The following is a 12,115-nucleotide window of genomic DNA, read 5'->3' on the forward strand; positions in this document are numbered from 1 at the left end:
AGATCCATGGAAAATACTGAACTTCACAAATGCCAGCTTTTAGTTCCCTCCAGTTTGCAAATGGGAAAACCACGGGCCAGAGATGAAATGGCTTGCTCAAGGTCACATGACTCGACAGTATCCAGGCCAAGCTCTGAGTGCAGACAAGTTTGATGCCAGACCTATCTTTTGGCCACTATAGCACCCATTTATCCGGATTAGAGAAACAGCTTCATCCTGGGGGCTGATTCTCTTGGGACCTTGGGAGCCCTGCTAAACCCTGGCTGTGCCTGGCAGAGCCTCCAGTGGATCTGGGTCAGTCTGGTTTGTATCCTGTGAATTCTTTGCTCTGTTTTGCTCACTTTTTTTCCACCTATGGAATGGTGTGATAACTACCTCTTCTATGGTCAGAGTGGTGGTGTCTGCTAACCTGCCTGTCTTGGTAAAAGCTAACTACAGAAAGTAGAGACCCTTGGTCAGAGGAAGGAGGGAGAAGAAACAGTATTAAGTCCCAAGAATTGGCTTGCCTGGGCAGAGAAGGATTCTGAAGGGACCCACTCATAGAGGGGTACTCTTCTGGTCTCTTGGGCTGCTCCCTGCTGCTCAAAGACAAAACGAATGCATCTGGGCCTGGGCCCAGGTTGCCAGGGTAACTGCTGCAGCAGCTGCCTGGGACCTTGCAGCTGAGGCCCTTGGTTGCTAGGGAGGCCACAGAGCTGGTCAGGGGGCTGCCAAAGGAAAGCTGCTTCTCCATGGAAGGGAGGCTGGAGAAAGGATGTTTGTGGGATCACACAGCCTTCCCTGTGGGGCTGTGGGCAGCTGAAACAGAAGTGGACCCTGGGGGATAGCTCTGTGACCAGAGCCTTTGGTGCTCATTGTACATGATGACAGCAGTGATGTTTCCTTCATTGCATCCCTACTGTGTGCCAGGTACAGTGTGAAATGCTTTATGCGAGTACCAGCTCTGACCATTGGCAAGCAGATTTAGAAGGCAGGCTGGCTGTCCCCAGAGCCTGTGAGCATGTACCCTTTGTTCTGTGTCAGGCCACCTCTGCAGAGATGCAATGCACCTAGAGTCCTTTAGGTGCCTGGCATGTTAGTTCTAGTCCATTGCTGGCATCAACCCTGCAGGACGGGTAGAGTCACCTGCCCTCTACAGTAACTGGACACCCAGGCTTTACAGTGTACACCTGGTGAGGATAAACAAGGTAATTTTCAGTGACATTGGCTGGATGATTCGACTAGCCACACCATTTCCTCTGGGGTTGGAATGAGAGGGCAGGGGCCCTGTCAGGAGGCTTGGTTTGGGGATGGGCAATGAGGGTCTTCATCACCCCGATGTGCTGGGAGTTTGTGGACCTCACTGCCTTCCTTCATCGGAGCAGATGTGCACACATGTGAGTGATGGAATCCAGTGCTCTCCTGCTCTCTCAGGGTTTCTGTTTCTATGCAAGGAAATGAGTATAATGAGTAAATTCTGTTGAGTCTTACATCAGCCATCTCCTGTGGAAGCAGTCTGCAGTTTACTTGCCACAAGCCAGTGTGAGTCTGGGAGCTTGAGATGAGGTGCTTGTGGTGAAAGAATCATCTTAATTTTAATAAAAGTTAGGGCTCGGGGGATGAGTCAGCAGGTGAAGAGCTTGCCATGCAAGCCTGAGGACCGTTGTTTGGATCTCTAGAACCTATGTAAAAGCCGGGTGGGTGTGGTGATCTGCCTACAGTCTCAGTGTGTAGGAGGTGTGTGTGTGTGTGTGTGTGTGTGTGTGTGTGTGTGTGTGTGTGTGTGTGTGTGTGTGTGTCCCTGGAACAAATTATCTGACCAGACTAGTTGGAATGGGGAGTTCTGAGTTCAGTGAGAGACCCTGCCTCAATAAGTAAGGTGGCGAGCATCAAGGAAGACACTCAGCATCAACCTTGTGTCTTCACATACACCCCATGTATGTGAACACACACATACATCACACATACATGTAAAAATAAAATAAAATTTAAACAGCCACCCATGGCCAGTGGCTACTGAGTTAGTTAGGTAGCGTGGTGTTAACAAATGCCGAGCACAAAGCCAGGGCACGTCTCTGAGTTATTATTATTTTTGTAGTTGTTGTAGTAGCAACAATACAGGGTTGATTGTATTATCTCCATTTCACAAAAGAAACCTGTTCCAGCTCGAAGTCGAACACATGAACAAGTGACCACAAAGCCCGTTTTGCTGTCCCACAAGGTCCTGAAGCTGAGGACCTTCGCCACAGGAGGGTCTGTCCTCAAAGTCAGAATGCATTGAGATGGACAGTCAGGCCCAGGCCCTGTGCTCACACACCTAGGTGACAAAGGAGTATAGGGTAGAGACAGGAAGTGGGGTATGATTCTTAAGGACTGCCATGAAGGCAAGCCCCGATCTTGTCTGTCCCTTGATCCCTTTGAGAGCTGGTTCTGCCACTTTCTAGGTGGCTCTGGGCAAATGTCTTCTCCTCCCAAGACTTAGCTGATTCATCTACAGAGTGGGGAGATGATACCAACAGTCTTGCAAAAGATCATGACAACCAGGAGAGGAGCACATGGAGGCAAGGCCCCATAAGCTTGCCATCCTGATAAGATCTGGGAAACTGAGGCTGGGTAAGGGCACACTATCTTGCTTTTTGGAATGTTCAAACCATGAAAGGCCTTTCAGTGCAAGGGGTACAGGATGAACCCTGTATTCCCAAGACAGGTCTCACAGAGCAGATGAGGCAGGGGCTGGGAGCTGCATTTAAAATGCTCTTTTAGCTGGTATGCTTGTTCATGACCCAAGAGGCTATCTGCAGGCTGCGGGCAGAGGCCTTCAGGCAAGTTGGCAGGTCTCATTCGCCAGACCTGTTCACCAGAACTCAGCTTGGCATCAAGTTTCTGGTTGGACTGCCATTTTCTTTTTCTTTCTTGTGGAAAATTTCAACCAATAGCAAGAGCAAAGCAAGCACTATCACTTGCCCTGCCACTCACACATCTGCCATTACAGCTAAACTTCTAGAGTTAATCATCTGGGGCCAGCTCTGCTTGATTTCAAATTTCCATCCTCCACCCCAAAGCCCAGGGTTATGAGGAAGCAAATCTAAGCAACCTGGCATGTGTGTATGTGTGTGCATGCGTGTATGCATGCGTGTATGTGTGCAATGGAGCAGGCCAGAGGACTACTTGCAGGTTTGCAGTTTCAAGGGATTAAATTCAGGTTATCAGGGTTGGTGGCAAGCACCTTTATCTCCTGAGCCCTCTTCAGCCTAGCTCAGAAGTTCTGTGCTGGAATTTATAGGACTGGAAATAGGATGAGATAGCTTTCAACTGCAAACAATTAATACAACTGAAGATGACCATGTTAAATATTTTTAAAATTGGCTCATAGTTTTCTATGGAAAAGTACAATTCTTTGGGCTGAAGAGGCTCAGTGGTGCACAGTACTTGTTGCTCTTGCAGAGGACCCAGGTTTGGCTCACCATCATCTGTATCTCCAGTTCCAGGGGGTCCAGTACTGTCTCCTGATCTCTGTGGACAGGTAGCAGGCATGCACACGGTGTACATGTGTAGATGCAGGCAGAACATTCATACATATAAAACAAATTAACCTAAAATTTTAGAAAAGTGCAATTCCTTTCTTTTCCTGTAGACCTAAAAAATTCTCAAAAGTTGAACCTTCCCCCCCCCTCCCCTGGTTTTTGTTGTTTTGAGACAGAGTCTCACTGTGTAGTCCTGGGTGGCCTGGAACTTGCTACACAGATCAAACTGGTTTCAGACTCATAGAGATCTGCCTGCCTTTGTCTCCTGAGTGCTAAGATCAAAGGTGTGCACCACCATGAGCCACGGTTTTTGAAATGGTATTTTGCCCAGATGAGTTGAAGATAGATGTTCATTCAAACACTTTCATCTGGATGATTGTGACAGCTCATTCATTGTTGCCCACACTAAGAAGCACGCAACATGCCCTTCAGTACACAAGCAAATAAGCAAACTGAACAGTCACCTGTGCATTGGAATATTATTCTATGATAAAAAGAAATGAATCGTCAAGTTACAAAATGATACCAGAACATTGTAAATGCACATTGCCGAGAAAGAGCTGGTCAGGAAGGCTGTCCGCTGAAAGGGTCAAGCTCTAGGCATTCTGGGGAACGGAAGACTGAGGGATATAGGAAAACACATAGGATGGGCACAGGAAGGGGGTGACAGAAAGGGTGACTAGGCAAACCACAGCTGATTCTGAGGGCAGTGAAACTAACTGTGCTGTATGGAGTGATAATGGTGGCACTTGTCAACTAAAGACACTTCTAAACCCTTCAGGAGACAGAGCACCAAGAGAGAATACCAAGATAAAATAAGGCTCAAAATAAGAGTGTATTCAGGCTAGTTCTTCAGTGGCAACAAATATAGTGTGCCAGTAAAAATGCCAGCGAGAAGAGAAGCTGCAGGGGGTGGAGTAGATAGATGGGAGGTCTCTGCACCTTCTGCCAGTTTTTGTGCAAACCTGAATTTTCAGTAAGAAAAGCTTGAGCCGGGTGTGGTGGCGCACACCTTTGATTCCAGCCCTAAGGAGGCAAAGATAGGCAAATCTCTGTGAGTTAGAGGCTGGTCTGGTCTATAAAGTGAGTTTCAGGACAGCTAAGGCTACACAGAGAAACCCTGTCTTGAAAAACAAAGCATAACACAAAAGGAAAAAGAAGCAAAGAAAAGAAAAAGTTCCAATTCCTAATTCCATGGATCTTCTTCTGCCTGGGAGGCTGTGGCTGTGATGCACAGTGATGGCCCTGGCTATTGCCGTGGGCAGCAGGGCAGTGGTGAATCTGTGGCCTGGAGAGTGACTAGGTGGGCAAGCTGTAGATTCTTAGGCTTCAAATGCCAGAGACATGAGGCCATAAGCAATGGGAGCTATTGAGAAGTGCATCAGGAGAGTGGCAGGAGGAGATAGATGCTTCAGGAGGCCTGGGTCATCCCCCCCTCCCCCCCCCCGCCCCCCATCTGAAGAATTAGAAGGCTGTACCCAATAGTCAGAGAAGTTGTCTGCAACCTGCAGGGTCTGAGGCCAAAGCCTGGCCCAACTTCCCAACCCCACCCCCTCACCTCCCTGCCATACCCTCTTGGTTTTTCTGTCTCACTGTGTCATGCTTTGGTTAGATGCCTCCCCTTTGGGGGCCGGGGGACTACTACACACGGCTGTGCCTGGGGAGCAGCTCCATTTGATTTGATTTTTCTCTCTTTGAAGTCTTCAAGGAGAAAAGCTAAGGCCTAGCCCATTCCTAGCAGCCTCATGGAAGGGAGACAGAAATCAGGAGACTGGGAACCAACTCCCTTGGGGTTACAGAGGGGGATGGGAGGAGGTCTCTGATTGCTAGACACATTGATTTCCAGCTAGCAGAACTCAGAAGGTTCTCTGCGGGCCCCTTTGGAGGCTCTAGCTAGCTGTGTACATTAGGGGAGGCATCTCTGCCCCTTCCAAACTGTCTCCTGTCACTGCAGTATGATTTATTAGCTTTTCCTTCAAAACACAAGAACACTGGCTGCTGACACTGCCCTGTAGTGGGTCTAATAAGTGACATCTTCTTATGCACAGGATGCTAGGGCCAGAAGATGGGGGAATTCACAGTGGGCTGGGCTTTGTTTTGTTTTAACATGGAAAGCACCAAGCTCTTGGTGGACCTCAGTCTATCGTAGTATCCAAGGCTTTATTGTCACCTTCTGAAGGATGTGAGTTTGATTATTAGTTTGGCTTTGCACTAGCGTTTGGGACTATAGCCTGCCTGATGGTGTCCTCTGAGCCACCACCCTCTCACCTGCAGAGGTGAAGTTGGGGACACCTCCTCCTAGGGATGCCCCGTGGTTTACATGAGAGAAGTGCCTTGAACCACTAACATTATCGAGATGATTCTAACAGTGGAGGGTCTGAAAGTTGGAAGGAGAATATCTGAAAAGGATTGTCGTTGCTGTGTGTTGATACAGCAGCTGGGTCTTACAAGAGTGACAGCATTTCCATTCACTTATACACATGGGCCTGTGAATACACATGCCTGTGCAGCCAGTGATAGTTCATAGGACATAATGTGATCTTTGCCAAGCCTCTGAGCTTAGTTTACACAAAGCTTTTGTTCTTCCTCTGTAGAAACTGATGAGCCACAGCCACACTCTGTGTGCTTGTATGTAAACACTGACAGTGAGCGAGAGCCACACCAAGTGTGTGTGGTATGTGCACACGTGTATATGTGTATGTATTTGTGTGTGCATATGTTTATGTATGTGGCATGTATATGTGTGTGCTTGTATGTGTGCCATGTATGTACATGCTGTGTGTGTGAATGTGGAGTGTATGTATGTATATGTGTATGTGCATGTGTGGCTTGTGTTGGAATGTGACTTTGGTCTAAGTGTGTCTGGTCTGTGAGGTTGGTAAGTAGTGTGTGGTTAATGCTACATCTGTGGCATGTGCTATGTTCTGTATGTGAACTTTGTGTTTATCTGTGTGTTGATGTGAGTGTGTGTTTGTGTGTCAGGTGAGGCACTCACAGTCAGCTGCTTTGTGAGCTGGGCAGAGGAATGTGATAAGCGTTAGTAGCAATTTGTTGGACGGGTACTGTATTCTGATGGATCTGTTTGGCTCTGGAAGAATCCACACTCAGAGCTTGGATTTCACTTGTGGAGACCTCACATAGGGTGTGCAAGAATGAAAACAACCATTATCTGAAACCAGTCCTAGCAGTCTGTTATGCCAGGAGTCCAACAGTGTGCTGGGGATGGTGGCCGGGCTGGTGGGGTCCACCAAGCCTTGCTGGAAGGAGGCCCTCCTGCCAGGGCTGCAAAGCAGCAGTGTGGGCCTCCTGTTGTCTGCCCTCAGGATGAACTCAAGAGTCTCTGCTGTCCCACAGTTCTAGCTTTAAAATGTTTTAGTGTAAGCACAAGTAGTTACAAAGGATATATTTCTATTACGTTTTAAATATTGGCATTTTACAATAACATTGCACCATTCTTTTAAAAGTAGATCAAACTAAAACTCAATAACACTGCAATTTCATAGTTGTCTTCTCCTGAAGTGTTACATAATCCAGAAAAATGCACATCTGGGGTGCAATTCCATTCATCTGGCCCATGTTCTGCCCAGGTGTTGGGCATTCCCAGAACCCCAGAAGGCAACCTTTTCTTCCTTGGAGTCAATATGCCCCTGAAGGTGACTACTTCTCTCTCTAACATTGTGAACTACCTTTCCTGCTCTCAGTGTTCCTGGCTGGTTCAATAAACGTAAGGTCCATGCATTCCAAGCCTGTGCTGTGTGTAACCCATTTTTTCTCACCACATAGCATTCCTATGAACAGACTCCTCCCTTGAAAACATTGCTTCTATTCTTACTGGACTTTTGGAGCTTCTAGTGCTTGGTTAAAAAGTTCTGATTCTTGAACTTTTTTTTTGGGGGGGGGACTGACTTCTTTTGGGTATTTATCTGTGAATGGAATTGCCAGGTCATAGGAAGAATCCTGCAATTCATCAGTGTTCTCCACTAACTATCCAAGAGAACCCAAAGACATAAAACTTTCTACAGCATTTCTTACCTTCTCATTCATAATTCCCATCAATAAAAACCCTTCACAGAATCTTATCCTAATATAGTTCTATGCTTAAAACTTATAAATTGATGATCGTATTTTTTTAACCTATATACAAATTGAAATAGACATTTCTATCTTTAAAGTTACATTTAATTAGTTAATTAATTACAGCACAGAGGGTTTGTGGTCCTTTGACTCTTTTGAGGAAGGTTTATAGCACCAATATTTGAAATTGCTCTTCTTGGGACACCCAGACATTTTTTTGCCATTTTGGGGTCTTCTATCAGAGTGAGACTCTGGGTGAATGAAGCTTTGGCTTTTCTTCTGGAAACAGGGAAAGAGGAGCCATTGTGAAGGGTGAGGTGGGAAGGGGATGGCATTCCCAGGCACAGCTGGAGAGCATAGTGATAGGAATGAGGCTCTCATGTACTCCTGTCTGCAAACCCACAGGGAAGTCTTGCTATGTCCCCAGTGGCTCTGTGACAGTTTGCACACCTGCTCTTAGATGATGCTGATGGGAAGAGAACACTGGACCACTGGAGGGTGGGCTCGAGTGATTTACAAAATTCATGGGTGTGGAAGGGGAGGAAACCCATGCTAGAGAGCTGAATGTAACCCTTAGGCAGAGGGGAGCCTGGGGTGTTTTTGAGAAGGTTGGCAGTGAAGACAAATGGGGCATCTTAAAGAGCTGGGTCTATTGAGGACCCAGGAGGGGGTTGCTGCACCTGAACGGTGGCAGCCACAGTGTTAGGACTTGACAAAATGTTGGGCTGTCATTGTTAGGACACATGCTGAGGTTCTTAAGGGTTTTAAGAGGTGAGGCTTTTGTTTTATTTATTTGTTTATTGCTTGACTCCCAGCTTTTGAACATTCTTCCAGGTTGCCCAGACCCAGCTCCATCTGTCGATACTTCTCCAAATGTGGACTAGGTTCTTCTAGTGGTACTTGAGATGTTAGGAGCCTAGGATAATTGAAAGCAGTATAGGCAGGACTTGGAGAACACTGGAGCTCCAGATACCTTCTGATGCCCCCTGAGTCTCCCCGGGCCATCTCCATTTTGTTGACAAAGAATAAGTTTCTTGGGTAAGGCCTCTGGCCCTTTGGCAAGCCCTAGTTGTAGTGTGCAAATAGGACTTAAAAATGTTATTTTATAGAACTCATTTCTGATATCCCAGGTTACAAGGGCTCCCCCTTTTCTGGGGTTGAAGGATATATATATATATATATTAATTTAAGCAAATTCATTCCAGCAAGAAAAGTTAGTCAATTTGCTAATCACTGGGAGAAACAATGTAGCCAGTGGCCTGTACCTCAGACAGAAATCTTGATAGCAACATAGAGTAACTCAAGTCTGGGAAACAGTAGGTTAGAATGTATAGCAGAAAGGGGCCCTTGCCAAATCTCTGCATAGCAAAGTCAGTGCTCTGTCTGGGTTCTGGGGGCGATGGGTCCACTGCTGTCCCCAGCCACAGCCTGATGCTCAGCTCCTTGCCTCCCGCAGAGATCCGCATGCAGCTGGTGGAGCAGTTCAAATGCCTGGAGCAGCAGTCAGAGTCGCGGCTGCAGCTGCTGCAAGACCTGCAGGAGTTCTTCCGCAGGAAAGCTGAGATCGAGTTGGAATATTCCCGCAGCCTGGAGAAGCTGGCCGAGCGCTTTTCCTCCAAGATCCGCAGCTCCCGGGAACACCAGTTCAAGTGAGAAGTTGGCTGGGGGTCCTGGGATGGGAGGTGGTGCTGGGCAGGAGGGCTGTTGACAGAGGCCATGAGTGGATGAGGAGGCCAGGACTGGACCTTGACCTGCAAGGTCCTGCCAAGTCCTATAAGATTCAGGGTTCTGCAGCTTCCAAGAACTAGTTGTTCTCACGCACCAAGTGAAGATGGAAATTACTTCCATGCTGTAGAGAGCAGATGGATGGCATGGAGCTGCCTTCATTTATGCCCAGCTGAGACTCTACCTCATTTCAGCACATTCTGACTTTGTCTGGTTGTATTTTACTTGGGTAACAGCTCAGCTTCTGTCTCCTTAGAATGTCTTCTCATGAACTGGGTCCACAGAGCATCTTTCTTCCTTGCTGTTCTGGACCTCAGTACCCAAACACTTTCCTACTTTCTTAATTATGACACACAGACCTTCCGATATCCTAACTGCTCACACCCCAACCTCTGAGTGCTAAGTTTTGCTATCTGACCACACAGGTTCTGAAGACCTCCAGTTACCTTGAATTGCTGCTGGAGCTATCCACAGCGGGTGTGCACAGCTGGGGTCTCATCACCTGCTCCTCCTTCCTCTTGATTTGAAGCCAGTTCCCTTCATATCCTAAGTGAGAGCATGGAGGAGAGGGGGAGGGCAGGCCTCGAGGACACAGGGGTCCCTTATTCCCTCACCTTGTCTGTAATGAGCCTCACTAGGCCCTCATGGGTTCATTAACTCAGCCACCAGATGGATGGGAGCCCCAGCTGGCAGTCGGACCAAGTTGGCTTCTTGTCTCACTATGAAAGTCTAATTAGGGGGTCACCCAGGCCAGTGCAGCTGGGGTAGACCCTCTCTACATGATGCTAATGTGATGGTCCAGCCTGATGGCTTTTGGAAGTTGAGTTTTCCAGGGAAGGCTGATTCACCTTTGACTCCAGGGTGCTCAATGACCTGGCTGCTGCCTCTGATCATAGGGTCTGTGCTGTGCTCTGGTACTTTAGCCTAGATGTCCTGAGAAGCCAGGCTGTCTCATAGATTCTTCACTTGAGGGTGCCCACACTGCCAGGTTGCTTCTCTGGCTGGAGGAGAGGCCCGGGGCTTATTTTGTTGTCACTGCAGTGAGCCTAGCTGAGGAAGGGAAGAGGGGGAGGGAGAGGAAAGAACATGGAAGGAGCTTGTGGGAGGATGGAATTTACTAATTCTTGGTTTGCACAGTTTACTTGAGTTGAGAGACTTGGCTCAGAGAGGGAATTGATTTGCTGAAGATGCCACATAGCAAGTTAGGGACAGAATTGGGGCAAAAAGCCAGGTCCTTCTGCTCTAGGTCAGGGTGTTTTCTTTTGTCCTGTGGGTACTTCTCCCTAAGGCCCAAGCTTTTCCCAATTTGCCTGGGCTCTGGGGATGTTTACAGTTGTGGAAGGTGCTAAATTTAGGGCCAGACCTAGCTGGGTTGAATTCCATGTGGCACTTGATTTAAAGAAAGGCCTAATGGCTGTCATGGCAGCTCAACAGCTTAAGGGTCTGACAACTTGTGTTCCATCCCCAGAACCCATATAGTAGAAAGAGAGAACTGACTTCTTGTCCCCTATGTCCACAGGGCTTGATGCTGGTTCCTGGGTTCTCCTGGGGGAGTTTGGACATTGTAGAGAAGGAGGAAGATCCAGATTGTCATTCTTCACTGGCTTAGGATGGGCAGGATTTATGGATGAGCACTGGGTTTCAAAGTCTGAAATGGCAGAGAAGATGGCCAGTGAGCAAGGCACCTAGCAGAAGGGTTGGGCCATGGTTGGTACAAATGTTTCTTGAGTAAATGTCCAGTGGTAATTGGAGTTGCCCTAGTGGGCAGTGTATCTTTTAACTTCCTTACATTGGTGAAACCATTTGAGCAAAGTGCTTCCCACTCATGTACCTGGTATTTGGTGCTGCATTTCTGTGAGGACAGAGTGACCTTGACAGTAGCCTTCTGGCTGGAGAGTGGGGACCACCAAGGGGTTAGTGTGTAAGGCTTGGTCAAGTAGAGACTTTTCCAAAATGCAGAGTCCAAGGCCTCCCCCAGTCTCCTGCATCAGAAGCTCTGGGGCATCAGTAAGCCTTTCTGGGGGTTCTGGTGACTTTGATGATTTTCTAGATGACAAATGGTTTCAGTCTTTTTTGTGGGCTGCACTGGCCTACCTTCCTTGTCACCAGCATAGTCACAGTCTTGCCCTTTGGGGAGCAGGCCTGGAGGAGCCTGGCTTTTCCTTCTGATAGTCTGGAACCAGGAGGAAACCTGGGCAGGAAGATACCATGCAGGGCAGCACATAGGTGCCCAGCCCTGCTTCTCAGGAGGGTGGGTGGTTTGGTCCAAACAAGTTGGCTAGGTCTGCAGAGACAGAGGTTTCCAAGACCAAGGCTTTTCCCAAGAGCTGTATATTCTAAAACACCAATACTTTGGGATATGTAGTGGGGGAAGAAAAAAAAAAGAAAAAAAGAAAAAGAATTCTGTATTTGGGAATCACTGACTATTCTGGAACTCATTTTGTAGACCAGGCTGGCCTTGAACTCACAGAGAACTACCCATCTCTGCCTCTTGGGTGCTGGGACTAAAGGTATGCACTGCCATGCTGAGCCCACTGACTGCTCTTAATGAACCTCTAAGGTGTTCCCAGCACAGTGTGTGGAAGGCTCTGAGAGGTTTGTACTAACCCTGCTGTCTTTTTTCTGAAAGCTATATGACCATAGAATTTCCCCTCCCCAGGATAAATAGTTATACTTTACAAACTAGTGCTCCCTGGGACAAACTCTGTCCTACAAACAGAATTTACAAACTCTGTTCTGCACAAACCCCATAGTGTAATGATGTTCCATTCAAATAGTCCTCTGTGTTTGGGGTGACAGAGCCCCTTTATTCT

General features: G+C 47.6%; 1 protein-coding gene across 4 annotated transcripts in view; it reads left to right on the forward strand.

The window, feature by feature from the left end:
* The window catches only part of Srgap3 (SLIT-ROBO Rho GTPase activating protein 3), a 222,371-nt gene that overhangs the window by 107,643 nt on the left and 102,613 nt on the right, over window positions 1-12,115 (forward strand). For 3 of the 4 annotated variants that reach the window (XR_003487614.2, XM_027429039.2, XM_027429041.2), the window contains exon 3: window positions 9,034-9,226. The exons of the other annotated variant lie outside the window; for it this stretch is intronic. Coding sequence is in view for 2 of the 3 variants with exons in the window: in XM_027429039.2 (XP_027284840.1) it covers window positions 9,034-9,226 (193 nt within the window). In the remaining variant the exon portion in view is untranslated. The remainder of the gene's footprint in view (window positions 1-9,033; window positions 9,227-12,115) is intronic. 4 annotated transcript variants of the gene reach the window in all.

Source organism: Cricetulus griseus, chromosome 8 (genome assembly GCF_003668045.3).
Source record: "Cricetulus griseus strain 17A/GY chromosome 8, alternate assembly CriGri-PICRH-1.0, whole genome shotgun sequence".
In the NCBI taxonomy this organism is placed as follows: Eukaryota; Metazoa; Chordata; class Mammalia; order Rodentia; family Cricetidae; genus Cricetulus; species Cricetulus griseus.